This window comes from Electrona antarctica (assembly GCF_951216825.1).
Source record: "Electrona antarctica genome assembly, chromosome: 12".
Classification (NCBI taxonomy): Eukaryota; Metazoa; Chordata; class Actinopteri; order Myctophiformes; family Myctophidae; genus Electrona; species Electrona antarctica.
Window position 1 is genome coordinate 37,167,826 of NC_136793.1, and position 25,518 is coordinate 37,193,343.

General features: G+C 42.4%; 2 protein-coding genes across 4 annotated transcripts in view; both read right to left on the reverse strand.

The window, feature by feature from the left end:
- Positions 1 to 816: 816 nt before the first annotated feature.
- cdca2 (cell division cycle associated 2) lies at positions 817 to 16,760 on the reverse strand. 3 transcript variants are annotated; one of them, XM_079515718.1, is made up of 13 exons: positions 16,627 to 16,760; positions 14,543 to 14,669; positions 11,738 to 11,871; positions 11,459 to 11,594; positions 10,805 to 10,950; positions 7,271 to 7,391; positions 5,453 to 5,799; positions 5,080 to 5,131; positions 4,914 to 4,994; positions 4,516 to 4,700; positions 3,325 to 3,399; positions 2,401 to 2,530; positions 817 to 2,293 (listed from the first exon to the last, which is right to left on the reverse strand). In XM_079515718.1, the coding sequence occupies exons 2-13, from the start codon at positions 14,664 to 14,666 to the stop codon at positions 1,248 to 1,250; spliced, it is 2,577 nt and encodes an 858-aa protein (XP_079371844.1). In that variant the 5' UTR covers positions 14,667 to 14,669; positions 16,627 to 16,760; the 3' UTR covers positions 817 to 1,247. The 3 variants fall into 3 exon arrangements, with proteins under 3 accessions (XP_079371844.1, XP_079371845.1, XP_079371843.1); XM_079515719.1 differs by having other exon boundaries at positions 3,325 to 3,396; positions 11,456 to 11,594; XM_079515717.1 differs by having other exon boundaries at positions 11,456 to 11,594.
- Positions 16,761 to 20,086: 3,326 nt separating this feature from the next.
- Positions 20,087 to 25,518, reverse strand: part of sema4c (sema domain, immunoglobulin domain (Ig), transmembrane domain (TM) and short cytoplasmic domain, (semaphorin) 4C) — a 116,308-nt gene continuing 110,876 nt past the window's right edge. Inside the window, exon 15 of the mRNA XM_079517049.1 lies at positions 20,087 to 25,235. Coding sequence (XP_079373175.1) covers positions 24,310 to 25,235 — 926 coding nt within the window. The 3' untranslated portion in view covers positions 20,087 to 24,309. The remainder of the gene's footprint in view (positions 25,236 to 25,518) is intronic.

Genomic DNA, 25,518 nt, shown 5'->3' on the forward strand with positions numbered 1-25,518 from the left:
GGGAGCTACTCAATCCAATGGCTTTGGAGGGTGATGGTGAACACGCTGCGTGATTCAAAACACAGGCTGCCATATTGATCCAGAGCTGGTCAGTAGAGATGATTGGGCTCTCAGTCTATTGATTGTCTTAGTTGCAGGAGGGGAAGCTGGCTACAAATTACTGAGCAGGCCTGATGTGTGACACACACACACAGGCTATAATCAATATAAAGAGAATCAGAAACCATTTGTATCCCTTTTTCTCCACCTCATTCAGGGTTTAAATACACTCCATGGCATACGTTTCAGGGTGATATGACAAGCAAATAGATTGTCAGCAGTCTACCTATCCATAGAAAAGAACATTTATTTGAAACGATTCAAATCCTTGTTACCTCCACCTGACTCATTTGGTTTATTTATTCATTTAGCTAAGGCCAAAATCTTAGCCTCGGTTTTATAGAACTATTCTTGACTAGATGAATAGCATTATATCGTTGCTGTCAAGTCACAACCGTGTATGTGTAAAATCATTATTTTCAAGAAAGAAAAGTTATCCAATAGATCAAATGTAGTTATTTAGTCATAAGCTCATGTTCATACTATAACCCAGACATATTCACTTCAACTATTTTTTGCAAAAATGGCTGATCTACAAGCACACAACACACCACAAAGCGCTGTGAGCTTGTACATCACCAATTTGCTACTTTTGCACTTCACTCTTCTACGACGATCAATAATTTACCAAAAAAAATAATTGAAATATAAGGTTTCTGCCCGACAGCAACGATGTCCAAGTTCTGGAAGTAATTAAATGAAACACTGATGGAGTGATTGCAGACAAAATTAAAAGCTTTAATATTTGCAGTCAATGACAGTGTAAAAATGAATCATTAAAAAAGAAATAAACATTCTCCCAGATTGTTGCAGGTGTTATGGCAAATATCAAAGTTGAAAAGAACAAAATGCTAATCATCTAATTTCTCTTAGACATGTAGGGCTTGAATATAAAACAGGGTTCCAGAGTGGCACTTCTAATATATATTAAAACAAATAGTGTCTTTGTTTTCAACTCCTACCCACAGCCGATCAAGTTGACTGTGTGTGATTAATCACATCTTTATAAATGCACAAAGACAATATTTGAATATATACATTTTAACCAGCAATTTACTGCCAAAACTCACAGTAAAATCAAGTAGGTCTATAGTCCAAGGAGCTGATTTGCTTGGTGGACATGGGCGAGAACTCACCCATGTCCCTCCTCAGGAAGAGCAGGACGAGGGGGGAACATCCGAGGGGTGTGAGAGTTTACGGGACCTCCTGCGCAACATCCTGATGGAGTCTGGGGAGGTGTGGGGGACCCAGGCCATCCCTGAGCTACTCTCCGCGCACGTGTCACTGAGATTAACTTTGCTCCGGTTCCTCAGGCTACGACGCACGGTGACGGAGCGCTGCCCCCTGGAGGTTATCGGTTTGAAGACATCCTCCACATTGAAGTCAGCCTGCCAGGGAGCAAGATGTGGGTTTGCTGGCTGGTTGTCAGAACTGGATAAGTCCAGCTGACTGGTTGGTGGATTGGCTGGCGGCCCCGTTTCTCCCTGGACCAATTTGCACTCTTCTGTCTGGTTGGCTGCCACCTTACCCTCCTGCAGGATGAGGTCATTTCCAACTTGTCGCTGAACTGGGTTTTGGTGTGCCAACTCTGACATACTCACAGGGTTAGCGATTTCTACATCTATGCAAGTGTCGACAGGTTCATTTAGACTTGTGTGGCATTCCTCATTCTTACCCCTCTCTGTGCATTGTGCATCTAGAACCGAAATTTGGGAACACTGCTCATCATTGCAAACCTCAGTGTTCTCAGGTACACTCTGTCTAGAAAGGGACTCGGTTGCCAAATAGTTTATGGTGGCGTGGTTTTCACCATGTTCATGTCCTGTTGATTCAGTCTGGGGTGGTCTCTGTGGCTCCCCGCTGAGCCAGGGATCAACAGGAACACTCACCTTTCTGCCCTTCCCCACTCTACCCTTTACTTTCACACGGTTGCTCTTCACCACCAACATGGAATTGGCGCATGGCATTGACCAGCTCCTGTTCTTGCGCGTTAGCTTTCCTATCCTGGGGGTAAAGATTTCAACAGGGTCTTCTGAGGGCTTTTCCAACTGGTCTGTGGGACTGACGTCCTCTGTCTCAACAGTCTTATTATTGTCATGCTGCTCAGTGGCAGCTGTGACGACTCCTGTAATGGGGTCACTGTTGAAGAACTCTGCTTCAGTAGGAAGGGACAGAGTTGATTCTTCATCAGAGGCTGTGGAGGCAAGGAAAGGGTTGTGTTTAGGAGTGAGGTTACGGTTAAGTGTGGAAAACAAAGTAGACAGTAATACATGATACATCGTGCATATGAATACTGTATACCCGTGCGTCGTGAAGATAAGCCGTTAAGGGTCTCTCTGACGGGGCTCAGGGTGGGGTCTTTGGAGGCATAGAGTCTGGAGCCATACAGAGATAGGTCTACCTCCTTAGACCAGCGACGATTTGAGGCAGCCTTAAGGAGAAGCAGAAGATCTTTTAACACATTCCCTGCCTGGTATTAATTAGGACCTGCAGCAATATTTCCATTCTGAGACAAATTCACGAGCCCTGAACTGGAAGTGAAAACCGTTACCGTGATCAGCAATGCTTTAGTTATGGGTCAAGAATAAAGATTGTTTTGATTATTATTGGAATCTGGGAAAAGAATGAGATAAAAGCATTTTACTTTTTTTTAAACAACTGGAAGTGTTGCCCGTTTACTCGATCGCATATCAACTAGCTATTCATATGTAGCATACGACCACGACCTAACTACAGCCAGTCAGACATACACACACACACACACACACACACAAACACACAAACCCTGACAGAGACACTATAGCCAAATTAAAATGCCCAACTTTCTGATCACTCCACACTGTCTTCCAGCTTGACCCTGAAATAATTTGTTGCAAGTAATCATTTGCATTTGGAGGAGCCAAGACCTTAGATTGAGTTCCCCAGCCCCTTTGAGCCAGGATCAGCAAGTGTACACGATGTGTTCACATCAGCCTGTTTGTCAAGTGTGGACAGACTATCCGTTGTTATTGGTCGGGTATGAATGGTCTGAGAGTTAAAGTGGCTCACTTGATTAACTGGAAGATATATTGAAGTAATTCACCCATTTTCACCAAACGTTCACCTAGTATAGAGATGCTAGATGGTTCAATAAGTTTCAGGTCCCCATGTCATGTTGAACTTTGCAGAGAGAGAGAGGGCAGGAGAGAGACAGACAGAGAGGGGGGAGGGCCATGGCTGACTCACCTTCATCTTCCCAGTGGCAGCTTTGGCAGCTGAGCGCATCAATCTCTTCACAGGCTCACCACTGTCCTCAGGCTGCTGAAGGAATGGAGAAATGACATCAGGATGGATTATAAGCACAGTCTCACACACACTAGTCATATACACAACAATGCCATACCACACTTCATATTAACATTAAATTGGCAGAATATTCTGTCATTTAAAATCCAACTGTCGTCTGCTTTTGACGGAATTCTCCGTCAATTAGTGCCCAGCTAATATGGCCGATTTTATTTAATTTTTTTTAAGCAAAAATGTTTTTCCCCCAAAGACGTCCCCAGGCGTCTTGGGCACCACATGGGGTGATTGCACACAATGTGTTAAAAGTAGAATCTTCTTTGGCTGTCATCTCTGAAACTAGCGCGGTCCGTAGTGATCATCCATCCGATGTTCGGATTTGATTTGTGATTTTGTTATCGCATCGCTCCCGACATATTAACGTTTCTGGCAAAAGATAAACATTGCGAGCTACTGCTAACATAAGCAGTTTCTTACAATGGAGGTCTGCGAGCGAGGAAACCAGATGTGAAAATATGGTAATCTGCCGTATTCTAATCTGCCGTAAAACCGGGTCCTATGGAATAGGGACTTGATACCCAATCCCCTAGTGATAAGACCCCACCAATTATATTAAAATAAATCAAGACATCTCTAATTACACAGGGAAGACGGTAATTTTAGTTTTAGTCCAAACCGCCCAGCATTCAGATGTAAACAGTGATTTCTAATCGCATCGCGCCAACCATGTTACTGCTTGTGGTGAAACCTGAGACATGTCGGTTGCTGCTCGAAACAGTTTTTGCGCCTCTACTCGTATTGGGCTGTATTGACGGTAATAGAATGGCACCTATATAAGGGATATTGCTGGCTCCCTGCGGTCATTTAAAATGGCCAGCAGGAGGCACTGAAAGTGTTTAAGTATAATATTTCTCACTGGGAAGACAGTAATTTGTTTAAGTATAATATGTCTCAGACTGTTGAATTCAATTGATGCCAATACCAACTACTCAAATGGCATCAATAACTACTAGTCTGCAGCTGCACTAAATTGATTCTGCAGAGTATCTCAGTGGTTATAAACAGCCAAACAGCGTGGTTATACTGGACAGCTCCCAGGTGTGAATGTGGTACACATAAAGGATCTTGTCTTACATTTCCACAGAAAGAGTGTGCAGGCTGATCCGACCCTCCCTGAAGACAGCTGACCTTTCTTTTTCGGGTGGTAGAGCATGCTGGAGCTGGTAGTTCCACCACGTTCTCTGCCTCTGTTTGGGGATGGGCTTGCATTTCAATCTCAGAAGCAGCACAGGGCACAGCCTGAGGCTCTGGGACAGAGTCTACAAGCCAGAGACAAACGTTAATCTTGAACTGGAAATGCACTGCAAAATCACATGTGTTAATAAAATAATATCTCTTATTGCACCTTTAACGATCGGAGTGGCCAATCTGCAGACTGATAAAACTACAAACACAAGGAGCGCTAAGAAGCCCTCAGAAGAGGACAATATTGACAAAGTTGTCCAAAGTGAACCAATATAAAATGCACTCACCGTCACCGGCCCCCGTGTCCGCGAGAGACTCTTCTTGGAAGGCAGCGTTTAAATTCAGCGGCTGGGTCTCCGACATGCCTTCTGAAAACGGTATGGAGAGAGTGGTCACACCCAGCATGTTTGAATATGATGATTTCTTCCATCACAGTAGCTACTGGCAACCAACCTGTTCTTTCGGTCAACACATTGTCCATTTCATCCAGTGAGGGGAATGAAATCTAAGGAACATTAAGCAAACGGTCATGATTTAATTAACTTATAGGCATGCAAGTCATAATACCGTAAATATCATACACATACAGACCATGCCTGGCATTGTGGATTTAGTAAGCCCGTTTTATTTATTTATTGCTTTGGACGGACACAAAGAATGAGCCAGTATGGATACAGTGCCTTGCTCAATGATACTTTATAGGACGCATAGCCGTTTGTGTGCATACATTGGCTGTTGAATTGAAATTGGCACCCGTTTGTTCCTACGATGCAGTAACTATAACTTTACAAAGTTACAAACAAAAGATCTTTTTAGTTCTGAGTACCTTTTCGCATGTCTCCACACCATCCTCATCAGGACACGATACCTTGCGACGACGAGTGAGCGAATATGATAGTATAGGCGACGCTCCCAAGTCCAAGGGGCTACCGAGGTCAGGCTGTGCTGAGGGGGTGGCTAGTCGGGGTTCACTCCTCTGGGGAGTCTTCAGCGCTGGACGTAGACGGTCTCCCGGAGTGGCAGACCGGGCAGGGGTGGACCCCTTCTTCAGCGGGGTGCTCGGGGGAAAGTTCCGGTCAAATACCTCAGGGGAGAGTGGCATGCCAAAATGCACACGCCTCTTCTGTTTTGGATTTGCCTCAGCATCATCGGTTTCAGAAGAAACACTCTTGGCTGCAGAGAGACAAATGTACTTTAGAATGTTAACAGCACAACTTCACAGCTATTCTGTTGTGATCCATCAGAAACAAGTACCCTTTTTAAACTGAACAACCAACCTTTCTTGCAAGCGAGGCTTGATTTGAAGCAGTAAATAAAAGAGAACCCAATGGTGTCAACGAGCATATCCACAAAGTAGAGGGCATGCGCAAGGAGCGCATTGAACATGATCAATTTTGTCTCAACTCAGCTGGGTGAATTATTTATATACAGTATGTGTGTGTATATATATATATATATATATATATATCCAACAACTAATATTCTACAAAATGGGGCAAGAGCTAAAACCCTCAGTGATGTAAATAGATTTTCAATGTAATCTTTGTAATGGGTCCCGGGACCCACGGGTGGTCTTTTAAATTGGTCCCAGGGACATTAATGAGTCTTACTTCAATGACATAGAGTACAGTATTGCATCCCAGGACCCCCAGAGGGTGGCATGATTGCGTCCTCTCAATTTAGTGAGTCTAAGGATGCAGGCCATTTGCATCACTGCTCAAGAGTCAATATTGTAGAATTGTACATATGGCATTTTCCGTGTGTGTGTGTGTGTGGGGGTGGACCTATAAATGTTTATCTGAAAGATACAGACAGAATCTACTATAATAAAATAAAGTTCCCACGCATTTTCCCAGGGGACTGTAAAATCAACATCAGATCCAGAGCAGACCCACAATGCCAGACAGACAAAAAAAAAGTGTTTGCAGGAATATTAATAGGTACTATTCACAGACTGGACTAAAATAGAGAAAAGCAAGAAGCATAATTCTCCTTTATAATAATTCACAGGTGTTTACAATCAGGTAATCAAGCTCATTAAAATATACGTACGACTATACCCAGATTATTTTATGGACAAAAAGTTCTCTGGGGAATCTACCTGGCCCCCTGGCTACTTTTTCCCTGACCCGTTGACAACCTTGGATCTCCCCATGGCACAATCAGGTGTGCTTCATCGACACATGAGGATTCAATGTTGAAACTACACAGCAGTGTTTGGAACTATTGGTAGCCAGATGGGGACCAAGACCATTACTTCTGCATTGTTGTCGTTCTCGTTATCTCTGCACAGTGCACACTAAAAACAGTGAAGTCGTAGCTTAAGTGCCAACATATTTGTGGCCAAAATAATTAGTTATTTCACACACCAAAATATTGATAATGTGCATATTCACCACATTTATAATAAAAGTCTATGGGAGCGTTGTTAATACTCTTTCCTACTGGCATTACTCCATATCCTTATAGAAAGCCCTGGAAGGGCCTTTCCAGTTTAAAAAACAAAACATTGCTATTCTCACCGAGTATATACACTCCATAAAAGCACATAGCCGTGCGTGGTAAATCGAAGGCTGGGGTTACAGAGACAGATAAAAACTGGTTGGCTTCTCTGGTGTGAACCAATTAGTGTCCGCGTGTTTACCTGTGGACTTCAACTCCAACATGGAGCAGTGAGGAGAGGGTGGTGTGGGCAGTAAGCCTTGCACTGCTGCTGCGGCCTCAGGCAGTGGTCGGCTGAGACTTTGAACTTCAAATGGAGGTTCCTGTCGGAGGATAGGAAGAACAGACAGGGTAACCTCTTGGTGGGATTGTGAAACCAGAATGGATGAGCATGTGGAAGATTGGAGAAATATAGAGAATCAGAGCCTCTGGAGTCCGAGTAAAGAGATGAGGCTACACTATTTTTTAAAAAGCATCAGTTTTCTTACATAAAATGTCCACCATCAAATACATAACCTGGACAGTATTTCACAGCAATTTCCTGATGGTGTAGTTTCGTTTGAGTCCTGGGCTGGATCTGAAGTTAGCAGTAAACACAGTCTCGCAGCACAGTAGAGTTGCACCGTTTGGTGCTCTTTTACGTAAGTTTAAATAATCAGATACGCTCTTTAAACAAGGTAACAATGTATTTTAGATTTAACATTTATTTTAAAGACACATTGATGCAACTACATAGTAGTGAATAAATGCATCACTTTACAAAGCACACCAACTTGTCTAACATTACATACCCAATACCTAATCTCTGAGCTACGTTACTGAATCTGTCGGCAGGGGCATTCAGAATGTGTGTACATTGGGGATTAGTGGAATGAAAACATAAGCGCCCCGCTGGAAGTGGAGGGCGGACCAAACAGGACAACACCCCGTTATCCACAGTATTGGGCGGCAACCCACAAGGCAGATCCATAGGACAAAAACAAAGGCGCCATTTTTTCCCTCCCTTTTTTTGCCTGCCCTATGTGTTCCCAGATTGACAGATACCAGTTTTGTCTCCCTGTATAAAGCATCCAAATGGCCCACCAGAGGACTTCCAGGAACGGCTTCATGCCTACGTACATGATCCTGAATAATGTTGTGAGAACAACATTATTTCCTTAACGGTGAATGGAAGAATACAATAGATACCATAGAAATGAAGGGTTTTTCTTATTTTCTTTGGCGAATTATCCTATCCCTTTAATAGATTAGCTGGCATTTCCAAATGTCTAATTGTAGTCTCCCCTTTTATTTATAGTAGTGTGCTGGACCTGGCCTATACACACAATGCCAGAGAGCCAGCAGAAAGAGAGCTAGCTCAACAGTGCAGACTGCAGAGTTATAAAATGTATATGCATAACATGTAGCAGGCACAGCCAGGATGGGCTACATAGAATTGGCATACCATATATTAGTTATATTATATTACTGTGTTGTTCATGTACACTTAAGTGCAGTTTATTACAAAACAAGTCTCATCAAGTGTCAGCAAGAACCCACCGTGCTACAGTGACATACCAACCGATCGGAGGATGGTTACATTTAAATAAGTTATGTGGCTGTTCTCATGGATTTTCAGTTTATCAAACAAATCTGAAAGGACATTGACCATTGCAGAAACTGACAAAGTAGATATTTCTGAAATTCTCTTTATTTGTCATGTGCCATGCTGCTATGGGATATGTAGTTGCAGTTCCAAGCCCCTGCGTATAGACTAAGTTAGCTTACTGCTATGTGAGATTCTCATCTGAATAGCCAATTTCCAGAGCTTGCCAGGCAATATTGATTTGACAATGTCTTTAACTCATAAAAACAGGAAAACATTTACCATTTTTGAACGATCTTCAATATGTGAGAAGTACTGATTTAGAAGGCATTTGTCAGTTTTAGAGTTCTCCTTGATAAGCTTCCCAGATTCAACAAAATATGCTCTTTTACAGTGCCAGTGATGCTGGAAACAGGACAGTGGAAATATAAAATCAAATATAATATAGCCTAATTGAAACCGGCTACTGCTGTGATTTTCTCCTGTGTTCAATGCATTTCTGCGTCTGTGTGTGTACATGTCTTTGTTGTATGGGCAGGTATTTTATTTTTAAACGGACGAATATATCCGTTTTTAAAAAGATCCATATAGTGTAGCCCAGGCCTTAAAGGTATATTCAGTGATTTTGCTTCATTCAAATATCACTTATTTTTCTTTGAATAATCCTTCCTACTATAGAGTGTGCTGACCATATAAGGAGTTCCTCCCTGTCCCCAGTGAGCCCCTGGGGTCAAAAAACCCTAGTTTCAGTTTTGGTGGCGGGTGGCAAAGCCTTCATCCAATCAGGATGAGAGGGACCTTCCTCCAATTATGTGTGGGGGCGGGACTTGGTGCACATGCTGTTGCACTTCCCCCCACTGTAGAGCGTGTGCATGTGCACATTTTGTTACCGGGGCGGACTGGGTGGTTTTCCAAATGACCCAAATCACTGAATGCTCCTAGTGGTGTGCCACCTGAACCAGAATGCTGCCTGCATAATAATTTGACCAACATTTATATTTTGGGCGTTTAGCTGATGTCCTCATCCATATAGTCCAGTAATAATGTAATTTGACCTCAAACTAATTGCAAAAAAAAAAGAAACTCAGATGATTTTGTATCTTCAATATATCCTGAACAGAAAAAAGTTGCCTGGAATTGTCTGAGGGGAAAGTGTTGAAAATGGCCTGTACAGTATGGCCACCATAGACATCCAATATAAGGCAAATATCTTCTAAATTTCCGTTTGCTTTAAGTAGCATGTGATGTCAAACTAGGGTGTTTTCATGATGCTGAATCCATTCCAAGCATTAGTTTTGCATAAAAACACTCATTGGGCTAATAACGGCCATAGCTACTGTCAGATAATTCCATGCAACTTTTGTTCTGTTATTCAGGATATATTGAAGATACAAAATCAGTTGAGTTTGGTTTTTTTACAATTAGATTGAGGTTGATCGTGTATTTTCCATAGTTCCTGTACTAATAGGGATTTACACTGCGTGGAGGACTTGTATAGGGCTTTCTAAAGTCGAATCACTTTTCAAGATGTACACTCAATAGTCTTTCCCATTATCTCAGTTTCAGCTGTTCACAGGCCCACAATGAACATGCCCCTAGGGCTTTTTCTGTCATCTTTTTATCATTGTAAACCGTACCGCTGTACAATCTGCAAACTACTATTAATAAAGTATCCAATCAAAGCTAAACATTCAACTCACTGTTTACCACCATTTGGATATTACAGTATGTTCACACCACAATGATTTAGGTACCTAGTTACCCGTTTTACCCATGCATTCAGAAATAGCACATTCAAATGTAAGCATATTCAAGAATTGCCATGACCCATCAGGCTGTACAAACCTTCAGCTCATCATTTAAATCTGCTGGATAAAGCCACAGAAGAACCACTAATGACAATTGTAAAGGTGTTCCATTCAAAAAACAGAAAAATAAAGCACAAAGGGATGAAAAATCTATTATTTTAGATCTACCTCTCAAACCAATGCCCAGGAAGTTCAGCTCAGGACACACCATAGAAATCTACTTACACTAGAGTTAAAAATAAACTGTTTCAAAGTAAACCAAGTGTACAGAGAAACATACTTTTAGATAAATTATTTACCATGGCCCACTTAAAGTAAAGTTTGCAGTCATTAGTGAGGTTACCTCCTGTTCCTCCACCACACTGGTGCGCCCAAGGATAGGAGCGCTGGCCTCCCTAATCTCCTCCACACACTCCTTCAGGGGGGCCGTGCACCTCCTCTTCACTGGGGGTGGAGTGTTTTCCTTCCCTCCAACAGGGCTTCTCTCATCTGAGAGAGCGAGCAGGGAGGGGACAGAGAGGAACAGGTATATTATTAGAAACCACAAAAAGAGAAAAGTTGCATCAGGGACAGAGAGCAAGAGTGAGCAAGGAAGAATTGTACCCACCCGTCAACAACACACAAGTTACAAAATATTTTGGAATACAAAAAAGGGACCTGGGAGAGTCTCCATGTAAAACAATGTAATAAAAAAAAAGGGGAAAAGAAAGTGCAGTCAAAGTGAAAGAATAATAAAATAAAATCCCCAAACAGCAACAACAAAAGAGTCTTGAAGATTTTACGAACTGATGGGGCTGGTGTTGCATAAATGAAGGAATCCGTAACAGTGTTTTTGCATTCTTGAATTGATGCTTATGAGAATTCAATCATTGCTTCCGATGGAAGCCTCAATAGGGCATCAAAACATTGCCACTGGAATAGCCACTAGAAAAAAGCCATTAAACAAATTACACTATAAGGGAGACGTTAGAGAAATAATCTAATGCAAAGATACCTCCTCCTGTATCTTTGTTCTCCTTTTGAGTTGTATTGTAGCTGCCACAGTCCTCTACATTCATCAGGGTCTGGAAGGAAGCAATCTTCTGCTTCAGGGTGGACGAGACATTGGGAAGCAATGAGCTTCCTCTGTCCAGCTGGTGAAGCAGGATGGAAAATATAATATAATTAAAAAGGACAAAACTTAACATTAAAACAATATAACAATAACTACTGGTGTCTGTCGGTACATCAGTGCAGTGCAGACCCCAACATTCTACTCAAAAGCAGTGTGACTCACTGGAGTTTGTAGAGTGGGAGGAGTATTCAGTCTCTGCTTTGCCATGAACCGGATGAGAGAGTTCATTTCTGGTGAGCCCCGGACCCCGATAGCAGACATCCGTCTCTTCTTCAGCTGAGCCAAACGAGACTTATCTGAAGTTATAGAAAGCTTTGACTGTGATTAGACCAAAACAGCATGCACACTCACATATTGATAGCACAAACGTGCATTTGTTTGGGTGCCATGCTTTGTAGTTTATAAATGTAAAAATAAATATTGAGATCTAAGCAAAACCAATACAGATAAACAAGCCAGATATTAGATATTCTCTAGCCAGTGTGCTAGAGAATATCTAACCCATAATAAAACGGCAACATAATGATCTAGTCAATACCTCATATTTCTCAATTTGTGACCCAGCAGGAATGTCTGAGGACTCACTTCGGTTGAAAAAAGAAAATAGAAGTACAGAACTAAAAAAAGGAAAGGAGCAGTGATTCTCTATTCCTCTATTATGTGACCGAGCGTCTACGTTCCTATTCTATCCTTAAGGGAGATTAAAACAAATTTATACTGCTTGTATCCGCAGTCTTGTTCTTTCACACTTCATGACCATAGTGAATAGGGACGAAGACTGACCCGTAGATGGAGAGCTTTGCCTTCTGGCTCAGCCGTTTGTTACAACAGTGGTAAAATATGCAAATTGAGGAAATTGCTCTGCCTTGATATAGCCATTAGAGAACAAAATTAAAATATGCCTTGAGCAGACACCCAATTTTGCATGGGAATGATGATCCAAGTCTGTATTGTAAGTATACAATACAGTATCCAGTATCCAAGTATACACAAAATGCATTTGTCTGGTGAGAAGAACCAGAGAATTTGACCCAATATGCCAATTTAAGCACGTCCAGGTTCTTTCGGGTTAGTCTACAATGTATTTATGAGCTGAATAGTGCAGACCAAGACCGACCAAAGTAACAAAGAAACTGTGCGCATCGCTCAACCAGGGGCCCGTTTCACGAAACTTGGATTAGAGATTAAACCGGGATTTAACAGATATCCTGGATCAGCGATTAACCGGTTTCATGAAAACTGGTTAATCTTCACAGATTAATTTTGCCAGTTAACCTGGATATGTTGAGGCTTGATTCGGTTTCATGAAAGAAATGCCACACTAGTTACCATGGAAACTAATGCTGTGGATTTAGCCTGATCCGGAGCAGGCTAACAGCCAGGTTTAACCTAATCCTGATGTCTTTACTGTTCATTAAGCAGTCAATCTGATCACAAAATGATTTTTTTCCACACTTATTCAATTATGGGTTTATGTTGCCTTATTTTTATCGGTCTAAATTAAAGGACTAATTTAAACTTATACAAAATCAAAGAATCAAAATATAGGCTGCACAACCTCATCATGACAGTTTGTGAGATTGTAGATCAGCTACTTTTGGTGAATGTTCCCCCAGAATAGGTGGTGGTGCAAGAATTATTATATTATATTATTTTTAAGTGAAAACTGCTAAATATTACCATTACTCATTTCACCCACTATTGAACCCATGCCATGACCCACGGTTCACCAGTCTGGCCCCTGTCTGGGCAACAACCCCCTTCCCCAAATGTAGCTGGGGAAGGTAGGGAGCTTTGGCCAAATATCACAATGCTACAATATTATTATGCTTACAATATTAAGAATTGTTACATTTATGACGATTTCATTGAAGTTTTAAGCTAATATTTTTGGGGTAGTTAATCATTCAGTCTATCCACTATTGAGAGTATTTTCTCTTTAATTACAGCAGCAGTATTTATTTTAGAAGCGTAAGTCCTTGTATCAGTAAGTCTGCAATAGATTAGTAAAGATACTTAAAATCCAGGGGGCAGTAATGCAACTATTAAGGATGCCAACTGCCATAATACCCCACAAAGAAGAAGGATCAGTAAATCTGTGTTCCACCGAATGGGTCTAGTGAGAAAGGACCAGGATGTGTATTTAGCCAGGCTTGATCATGGCTCGCCAAATCCGACCATTTTAAGCCTCGCTTGGCTTTAGTGGAACGGAATAAACCAGGCTGTACAGACCAGGATTTAACAAACCTGGTTTTGGCTTAAATCCTGGATTAGTTAATCCAAATTTCATGAAATAGGCCCCTGGTCCCCAAAATCAGTAAATCTTTATCTAAACTACAAACAGCACAGCGATCAATGGAAACCAAACTACATCTCAGCCTGGACCCTGGGGGACCATTTAGCCTGTGACTAATCTCTCAAGAGTCAACACAGATTCATAGTTCAGCAAAAAAAAAAAGAATATTCCTGTTTTTTGCAGATGGGTTCCCAGGTTGCCTGTGTTGGGACTGGCCCATACTCTGCTCACTACAATAGCTTATGCATTCGGCTAGTGACTCAACAGGCTGCCATAGCGCTCAGTCAAAGACACGCGAGTCCATTAGGCTCGCCTCCTGGTCCAGCCAACAATGGAGCACTGAACTAACGACCAGAGGGAAAGCCTTTGTTGTACTCTGATGCACTGCCCAGAGATCCGTAAGTGTGCAGATCCTAGATCCCGGGAACCAAAGTAACAGAATCTGAACCAACCTGGACCCAATTGACAATTATAAACCAGGGCCTGGACCCAAACGCTTATGCACAAGTAAGCAGTCAGTGACTAATGGAGAGAGCAAACATGGACGTGACTTCACGTTTAGAAAAACGTGCCTGGCAGAAACCCCAACTTAGAACGCCAAGTGTGTCACTTGATGCTTATTTACTAGTATGAAATGATAATGAATTAAGGAAATGACCTGTGGCTCTCACCTTTGTGGCTTGAAGACGCTGGGGTGAAACTCTGGGTTGAGATGCCAAACTGGCTAGGTGTAAGAGAGAAATCCAGTGGGGATGAGGCATCACCCTCACCCATGGGAGTGTCTACACCGGCCATGATCTACAGCAACAGAAAAGACTTTAATCACAGTATCATGCAAAATGTCATAGTCAAGCCAGAAGTATATCTGTTAAAATCTTGTTTGGTTTACATGTCGAGTATACATCCTTCTATAAAGTAGGCTGATCTGTGTATGTACTGTATGTTATTGTCGAATGTCGACCGGTCATCAGACAGATACGTTCATAAAAGGCTAGAGGGACACAGACAGAAATTAAAACTAGTACTGTGAATAGGTACAAACATGAGATCTCTGCAGCCATCTTGTCTGCGTCTCTTTTATGCCAACATATGGATGTCAATATGTTGTCATACACTGTCACTGCCCATATTATATGGAGAATTGGTGAACACTGATGCTCTCAATCTGAAGTCATAGACTGGCCCCTAAGTACAATGATAATGGGTACTGTAGTGTAGAGCCTGAAAATAGGTCCAACTTGGCATAATCAGAGAGGCATGTGTTCCCAACAGGAATCGCCCTACTAGAAAGAAAAAAGAAATAACACCCGTGTGAATTAAGTGAGAGTGGCTCTTATCATCATCATGACGTAAAATAGACACTATTTGCTACGTCGATTTGCCCAGACACTATGATGTCAAATTGTCCATTCATTGTCAATGGGTAGGACAAAGTTTGTGCACACACCAAAAGCTGGATATAAGAGGTCCCTCAAAAAAAAAGCAGTTTATATAGCCATGTAATTGTGTCAACTGTCAACCAAGTATGTTCAGCAGCATGGGAGAGCATGATGCAAAGCATTATAGATAGGGGTGTAATGAACACACACACACACACATAGGCCAAACCGTTTTGGAGAATGAATCTGCTATTGAAATGTAAACCTCTACATGGTAAATAGTAGATTGCAGAGAGAAGATTGATAATGCCTTAGTCTTAGATTTAGACTCTCGTAGATGTATTTTATTGATTCTGACATGTCAGAATCATGAAATACATCAACAAAATTAAAATATGCCTTGAGCAGACACCCAATTTTGCATTGGAATGATGATCCAAGTTATCCAGTATCTTTTCTCAAACGGGGTTCGTTTGGGAAATTCACAGTTGCACACCGGGAGCGCACTCGCCTATTAGTCTGTATTGGCAGTGCGGTCAGCGTGCCTATATCGAACACACCGAGTGCCACACTCGACCGATAGGGGCGCGTAGTTGAAAGCCAATGGCAAAAACACATACAAATGCTTTTTATTAAACAACGCGGGATGCAGCAATGCTAATCGCTGTACCAGCAAATTTCTAACACCCGTGGCACATGTGTCGAGGACTTTATATTTGGGATCTGAATGTTTATGTACACGTTTGCAATGTAAATTTAGCGATCGCATAAAACGGAAGTTAAGCCATGGCTAACGTAGCCTAAGATTTGACTCTCGTAGATTAAAAATGTCATAATAGATAAATACATCTACGAGAGTCTAAATCTTAAGATAGGGCTAACGTTTATAGTGAAAAAATAAACGTGACGCTAACGTTAACATTAGTTCCGTGTGCCGACCGGCACTCTGCCGGTCCAGAGTCTACTCTGACTCCAGACGAGGACGCGCAGTCGTCTCTGTTTATTAACAACAACATGCTAAGCTAAGCTAAATACTAAGTATCAAGGCGTTCGAATTCACAACATCGATAATCTTGACAATATTTCTGTCTTAGCAACAACGAATGCCAGCCATATAAGGAGCTATAACAAGGATCTGTTGTAGAGTGTATGCGGGTATTATTATTATTTGAAATAAACTAACAATGCTCCTCAGTCTCAACAGTCAGAAACTACATCCTATCCATTCAAATTTCGCTCCTCGGCCGAACCAACCGGGGGAGGACGACGTAAGATCCGTCCGCACAAAAAATATTTCTCATTTCTATATTCTATACAAATCTATTATAATGCAAACGTGTGCAAATAAAGTCACGGTGAATGATACAATAGCATACCTGAAGCTGAAGGAGGACTGCACAGGACGTGGTAGTGTTCTAATGTCCTCGTAGAAGAAAATAGAAATCTGGTGGTGTCGCGAGGAGTGGGGCGGAACCGGCGGAACCTTATATACTCTAAGGGCGGAACTCAGTTTGAAATAAGCCAAATAAGCCAATGGGAGGTCGGTTATGTAGCCTCGTAACCCCCCCCCCCCCCCCCCCCCTCGCATGCTGAAATGAATGAAACATAATTTCAAGGGGGAGAGGTTAAACCAAGCTATCATGGGTTATTGATTGATTGATTGATTGATTGAATACTTTATTAACAGTTTGCAGAAAAAAATCACAGGAAAGTACAGTTCAATACAAGGTCTGCTATTGAGGATTTTAAACCCAAGAAAGCCTATGCCTTGGTGCTAGTAGAGACAACCTTTTCTAAAATCTTCAATAAGAATGGCAGCTTGGAGATGAGTCTAAAATTAGTTAAAATAGATGGGGGTAGACAGTGGCATGTTTAAAATATGAGGGGAAGATAGCAGTAGACAGTAAACAATTTATAATGGATAAAAGGGCTGAAATACAGCATTAAAAAGCAGGTGGGCAAACTGGGCATGCAGTCTGAGGGGCAGGTAGATGATATGAAAATGCAACATTGCAAAAGTATTGTGTGTTGCTATCGCTCATTGCCTCTCTCTACTTTTATTTTTGAGGGGCGCTATACCCTATATATACAGGTTTAATGTTTGTTTTTAGTTCAATGTTTGTGTTAAAAACGAAATTGACAATGAAGGGGAAATTTACGTCATATTGTCCCTCATTACATCATTGTCTCTTTATTGTTAATGGCATTTAATGTTTGTGTTGGCACCGTTTGTTTTACATCACCATTACATCACCTAATCAACATGAGTTAGATTTAATTAGCGCCCCTCACTTCACACAGGTGTGATTTTTATTTATTCTATATACTATACAGGTTTAATGTTTGTTTTTAGTTCAATGTTTGTGTTAAAAACGAAATTGACAATGAAGAGAGGTTTAATGTTTGTTTTTAGTACAATGTTTGTTTTAAAAACGCCATTGAAAATGAAGGGAAAATTTACATCATCTTGTCCCTAACACAAACATTAAATCCCATTAACAATAAAGATAATTTAATGTTTGTTTTGACACCGTTTGTTTTACATCATAATTTCATCACCTAATCATAGCATGATAAGAGCGCCCCTCACTTCACACAGGTGTGATTTTTATTCTCTTTTCCTTTATTTTATTTGTATCTTGCTGAATGTTGACCCTGGCCTGTATTTGTTTTCAAATAAGTGTAGTGTAAGTATGTGAAGGCGTCTCCTTTCCCCTTTTCCCCTTTTCCTTAAGAGCTGCCCAGATGTTTGTCTTTTGTTTTTCTCTTTTATTTTGGGAAAACAATGTTGTAACTTATTTGGTAACTATTGAAAACTTGGGAAATATACCTGTAAAGAAATGAGCACATGAACAGGAGCAAACTCCACATTTGCTGGACATGAAAGTAATCTAATGCACTATACCACATACTGTCAAACTGTTTATTATGCTTGCACACAATGACCAAATAAAAACATAATTTAAAAGAAAAATAAAAAAAAACAGTGCAGTCCAGGGTTAACAGGGAGATTTAACTGAAGAGAGAAAATGTTGAAGGTGGTGCAGGACTTAACGTCAACAATCTCTCTTAATTCAGTGTTAAAATGCTGCCAAATATCCACTATACTTGTAGGAGATTTACTTGGAGTAAAGTGAGTGTCAGTGGTTCTCGCTGAGCAGGGGTACAGTTTCCCTGCTGATGTAGTCCACTCAGTCATTTTCTTTCTTCTCCATCTCCTTAAAGAAGGACCCCAGTCACCCCACCTATCTCCCAGTGAGAACCTTGAACTGTGAAGGGTAGTTTGAAGTGAGTTCTAAGCACGGGCAGCAGGGCCTCTTTTAGGGGTCCTCAAAGGCCCCTTTCTGTTTTTTTTCTTTGCAGTGTAGTGCTGTGCTGGTGAGATCAAATTAGGTGCTTCTTCTACGCAACGGTAGTCTGTTCTCCTATACGACATTGAATGCTGGACCCTGAAGCCAAACCTGCATTAGTCTCTAGATGGGTGCTGCTACACCAGAATGCTGCGTGCAGAACTCAACATCAGTAAGAGCACACATTACCAACACAAATCTGTATGATGCACTGTATGATGCAATGCCAAGGGTGAGCCAGAAAATAGCAGCCAGGAGAATGAGACTAGCAGGACACTGCCAAAGACACCAAGAGCTGCCAGCCAGCAAACTAGTGCTGTGGGAACCAACATACAGGCACCGGTCACAAGGACGTTCCACATTAACATGTGGACCAATGTACTCAAGAACGACACAGGAGCACAAAGCACCAATGAGCTGGCCAGATGTATGGAGAACCAGCATTCTTATTACAAACAAATACAGCTGCAGGGTTCAACTGGTTTTCCTCTCCCTCTCTGTTCGCTGATAATTACCTTGAAACCATCAATCTGGCAGGCGGCCTTCTCTCACCTCCTCTCACAGACTGTTTACATTGCAGGAGGTTACACAGGGTGACAGAGGAGATTGTTTCAAACATACTGTATATCATAAGAAGGAGATTGGTGGACCGCAGAGGCACACATCTGTTAAATGGGAATTGACTTCCTTCATTTGCCAAGCTCTCCTTCTGTTATCTCAAGTTCTTCCTGTTTATGCTCAAGCTTTTCCTTGCTTATGTCTTGCATCCATCTGTCCAACACACGCACACGCGCGTGCGCACACACACACACACACACACACACACACACACACACACACACACACACACACACACACAAAACCCCCCAAAAATACACATATTGATCACGCTCACTCACACATTAATGATCACACACAAACTCACTGACAAGTCACACTAATCACGTTCTTCTCTGATGTGTATGTGCGTGCGTATGTGTGCGCCCTGTGCCGTGCGTGCAAGACTTGGTTGCTGCAGCCCAGCTGACAACAATGATATGTGGTTGCAACACTCAGCCATTCTCCACAGCTGGGACTGTCTACCACATGAAGCAAGTTTCTTTCTTTTGACATGCAGTCACAAGCCACACTAAACAACATAAGACTTGACAAACACAGTCAGTACTGTGAGCTGCAACATTTTGAAATGAGCATTAGACACTCTGTAGGCTAGTCTGTATTGGAGAGTTGAATAAATGCCTTATACAATCGTAAACCATTTTCTATACATTCTACACCGTGATTGAAAGTTGCATTAATTAATGCATTACAAAACAGTTCTCTATTGGTTTAGCTCTTGCATCTGAACGTTGCATTTCTCACAAATTCGATTAGAGCAACTTGTTTTAAATGTAGCACATTCTTGCAATATTGATACTTTGTACAGCTCTGATACATTGTTTCGCATATTCCAAAATAAACAAACAAGCTCACACAAATTGAGTAGATCTCTATTTTTATTCATGTATATATACACATATAAAAAATAAGGACATATGTACAATGATAATAAATATCAACATGTTTGTACAAGCAAAATAAGTTACTTAACATCCTTTAAAAACAAACGATAAAAGATCAAGAACAGACAAGCCAAAAATTGAGAAAAAATAAAAAAAATAAGGATGATAATAGATTAATAATACAACTTATAACAGGAAAAACAGCAGAAGTTAAAGCCTTGTGAGACGGAAACTATTACGAGCCAACAAATGTGTAATAACTGAGCGGATGCAGGATTGGTACATGTACAGTACATCATGCATGCAAGTATTGTCAAGCTTGAGACCTGTATCCCTTTAAGATATTTTTCTTTCTCTCTTTCTCTCTTTTTTTTAATTTGTTTTAATGTCCATAATTTTGGATTTTTGGGCATGTAAATAACGGCAGAAATAGCAGATGTACAAGATCACAATGCAACACATTGCGAGCTTGTAGAGCAGTTATTTTGGTTATTCATCGGTTATTTGCATTGTTCGTCATACAACGAAGTATACCGGTTAGTGGTTAAGTTGTTAACTCTGAAAATGTAAAAATAGACCCATCCATTTTTACACTTGTAGAGAAAACTCTCAATATCTCCTGAGAGTTCTCAAGAACTCTCAGGAAAAAGGCTGTTACAAATGTAATACTACTTTGTGAAGTTATACACATTCAATTTTGATCCACTGTTGAAATCCAGGGATACATTATTTGGTTTTAGGGCAGGCTGTAAATTTGTATAAAGTTCTATAAAGTTTTGGTTGGTTTATGTACGCCTCCTCTGGTCATTCCTGGGAAACAGGGATAGAAACTCCAACAGATTGCTACCGACATAAACAGAAAGAAAATACAGGAAGGTTTTTTAACAAGCTGTTTTTTTTCCTTCTTTCTTTTAGGCTCACAAGAGTGCTCAAGTTAAAATATACACAAAAGTCGCAGAAGCCAGCTCAGCTCAGTTTCGCAAAAAATGGACGGGCTTTTTTGAGACTTAAATATTGACCTGGAAATCACATAAAATTAAATAATGTATTTTGAAAACACATAACAAAAGCAACTGCAGTCTACTTTGGCTTATCCGGAAGGTGAAGAGGCACAGCAATGAAAGTAAACATGGTGAGATGGTGCAATGAAAACCTGTACAAGTCTTGAATCATAAAATCAGACACGTTCAAAGAGAGTACGTTAGTGTTCGAGAAATGCCACTAGTCTCTGTAAAAAGTCCAAACATTGGTGCACTTTTATGACCTATTGTCAAGTCGAAGGCAGTGCAGTCCATTTGCAAAGGGATCATGCAACACTAGGATGGAGAGTGGTGCTGATGACGGTTCAACATGTACCTCTTCAACCTTGGGATCAGTTCAATATTTTACATCCCCTACAGCTGTCTCTAGGTGGTGGGAAAAAATACCACATTATTTCCATCCTCCCCTTCTTTCTTGTGTGTGTGTGTGTGTGTGTGTGTGTGTGTGTGTGTGTGCGTGCATGTGCGTGCTCCTCTGGTCCCCGCAGATTTGTCCCCCATAAAACAAAAGGCATCAACCTCCGTTAGGACAAAGGACAGGGAGACAAAGAGGGGCAGGTCAGTGATGGTTGATGCTGGGAGTAGAGTGTTCTCTGATACTATAATACAAAGTAGGGATAATAAACCCAATTTATACTCTGTTGATGGTATTGCTTGTTGAAAATAACACATTTCAACAATGTGACGCATCACTTATGACTGTTCTATTTATAATTAGTAGTTTGGTCATCTATATTTTCTCTGACAGGAGGACATGCATGATCTCATTCATGTCAAAGAGGCCCACACACACAAACGAACAAACATGCACACACACACACACACACACGCGCACGCACGCACGCACGCACGCACGCACGGACGTACGGACGCACGGACGCACTTTGGTTTCACATTGTGTTTGTGTTTGTTCCCTCTTGTGGCGAAGTAAGTAAAGGTGATTAACTAATACTTGGCTTGATTTGGAAGTGATCTGAAGAAAATCCTCTTAAATGCAAATTGGGGATATAGAGTATATGATGTATCCATTAAGGCTGAGAAATGAACCACTGGACCAAAGCCAGACAAGAAGCTAAAACAGGAATGATTAAAAGGTTAGTGCTGGGTCAAATCTTTCTGTGTGAAATGTAATTAAACAGAACAATACCTCTGACGGCTTCGCTGCTGTTTTCTGCCTGCAGCTGTCACTTTGTCAACAGGGCATCAGTCCACCTGTATCTCCGCCCATTTGTCTGTCGACACAGGCCGCTTGTGTATGTGTGTGTGCGAGTGTGTATGTGTCTCAGAGTTCTGTATTATTGTCCCATAGTAGCGCATCACACTTACAGTATGACTGTGTGTGTCAGTTTTCTTAATTTTTTCAGTTTCTGTCCACAGTAGCCCCAGGTCAGTCTCTGGGAGTCGGTCAATGGTCGGGGGGCGGGGTGGGCCAGGTTGAGGGAGGGGAGTGCTTGTCCAGATGCTGATGTAGCTCAGCTCACCACAGCAGGTTCAGGACTAGTTGGCATTCAGAATAATGTGATGTGAGTGAGAGGAAGTGCTTCCTTTCTCGGCAGCGTGACCTGCCACCTCTTCCTCACCCAAACACGTGAAACATAATGCACTTATTGAGACATCCACAGCGGCTGGAACAGTCAGAGGGAACACCTACATTCTCCATGCTTTAATGCCTTCACGTCGGCCTCAATGTCCGATTGAGTGCTCAGTTGTTGGTCTCTTTGTGAATGTAAATAACTGTTGTATCAAGAGAGGAATATCTATGAGTCCCAATGGTCTAACCCCAAGCGAGACAAATATCCATTATGTGCTGTGACTGTAATAAATGTAGCCACAAATGCACTTATTTATTGTACAAGAAGGCGCATTTGAAGGTTATTGTGATTAAGCGGGAGAATGTAAGTGCCCACCTTCACATTCTCATTCACAGAGTAGTGCCGTACAGCCTCCATTGATCGCCGTTTGAAAACACTGCAATAGTTTGTAAGACATAGAAAAAAAGAACAAACATGAAACGTCTTAATTCAAACCATCACAACAAATTAGAGTGAAAAGGGTTCGAGGTCTTTGTCAGGCAGGGGGAGTAAAGACCACGTGAAAAAAATACAAATCAAGCAGAAGAGGAAGTCTTGAGAGTGTGTCCTTCATTCAAAACCCCCTTGCGTCTGTCTTTATTTCAATCCAAGTTCACTTCATTTTTTTCTCCCTCTCCCTCTTTTGTTTCTCTCCTTTCATCCCGTCCTTTCTGTTCCAGGCAAAAAAGCTCCTGAGACAGGAGGACATGATTGTCGTCGTGCTTCGAGATTCGTTAGTCCTTTTTATTCCTCTCTCAACACTCTTGGCTCACAGGTATCAAAAAACAAGAGGCCACTTTCCCCGGCTTTTTAAGTGCAGAAAGCTCTTAAAGTCTCAAGGAAGAAAAAGAAGCAAGCTACTTTTATATGATCAGTTTGTTGCGCTTGCCTGCTCATCATTGGTTTTCACTCAGCACAGGTGCTGAAAACCTTGTCTTGTGTAATTGGTCCACTCAACATAAGAGATGTGCCCTTCAGTAAAAGCAAACTGAAATGTTGTTCCATTATCCTCCATGCTTGAGGTGATCTCCTCTGCATTCAAATATGCCTCTTCATATAAATACACAATTTACACACGGGGAGATTGCACAGTGGAAGCAGAAGGACGTTACAACTAAGACCAGGTGGTGCCAGGAATACAATTAATAAGCCTGAGTTATACTTTGTTTCACACGGGTGTCGCATTCCAAAAATAGCTGTTGAACTGTGACATGTTGTGAGCTTGTAGATTGGCTACCTTTGGTGCGTGATACCCGCACGCAACTAAGTATTAATCAGGCTTAACAGTCACGGGCACTGGTGGACCATGGTGTGAAAATGTATGTCAGTGTCAGTGGGTGTGTCACATGCTGTGTGTGCTATTAATGTCTCATAGAGTCATAGAGTGTGCCAAACAGGCATATTGGCAGAGAGAGTGTGCAATGGGGATAGAGAGCGAGCCGCTGAAAGTGAGCGAGATGAGAGAGAGAGAGAGTGCGGCGTCCTCTGAAAAGGTAGGAGGTAGGTTAGTTGCTTTTCGTTGTTTCCAACTCAGGGGAATGGACAAGGAGCAGGACAGGGACGAAGAGGAGGAGCAGATGGAGCAGAAGGGAGTCCTTAGACAGATGACTCCTCTGGGTTGGCATCAGGGAGCACGCTCCTCTGCTGCAGTGTACGTCTCAGTTCCTCTTTGAAGGGGCTCGAATAGTCGTTCCCGCCCAACCCTGAGCCCAACCCTGAGCCCAGCCCAGAGCCCAGCCCACAACCCCCAGCACCAGCACTGCTAGCCCTCTCCTCCCCTGCCGTACTCAGGTTCAGGCGGATGTAACCATTGCTACCAGAGCCTCGGATGTTTGTGAGGCTGAGTCGGCTGGGGGAGTGGATGGGCTGGCCGGGGATGGCATTGGGGGATGCGGCTGAGCCTCCGCTGACACTGTTGGGCCCCAGGGCATGGCCGGGAACGATCTTCAGCGAGCCGTCCGAGTAGTAGTAATTGGCGCCCGTCTCCCAGAAGCGGTCCTCATCGGTCGGCATCTTGCTGGGCACAAAGGTGGGCGGCTCCTTAGGCAACGTGATAGGGTAGACCAGCGTGCTCTCCAGTGGCTTCATGTCTGCGCCTTTACCCAGTGCCAGCTTCAGCCTCCTGCGTAGGTACAGTGCAGCCACCAGGAGGAGCAGGCACGCAGCACCCAGAGTGATGACCAGCACCCAGAACAAGCCCATGCTGCCGTCCGGTGCCCGGGCCTCCATGAAGACTGGAGCACTGGCCACAACCGCCACCTGGTATCTTTCTGTCTGGAACTTGACACCCTGCTCCTCCGAGTAGCAGACGTAGCGGCCTGCTTGCATCTGGCCGGCCTCTGGGACAACCAGTGCCTTCAAGGTACGGTCAAAGCGCGGGCCCCCGGCCTCGAGGTCTCCACCCAGCTGCAGTTCGCGGTCGTTGAGGACCCAGCAAGGCTGAGCCAGGTTGGACACCAGCTGGCAAGGGAGAACCATGTCAGACCCAACCACAACCGTTACGTTACGCAGCCGGGAGTGCTCTGTGAGGGGAGAAGGACAGAGGGGAGAGAGGGGAGAGCAGGTGCGGATGTTGAGTGGGTGGGAGGTAGGGGAGAGATGAAAAACAGACAGGAGAGAAGTGGTTAAAAAATGAAAGGGGGAGAAAGGGATAGGGTAGAAGGAAGCGAGAGGGAGACAAGGACAAGAGAAAGAGGGAGGGTGGAAACAAAGGATTGAGCAATATATAAAAGATGAAGGTGGTGTGGGAAAAAGGGTAAGAGGGAAGGGAGAGGAGTGGAGGAATAGATGAGGGAGGGAGAGAGT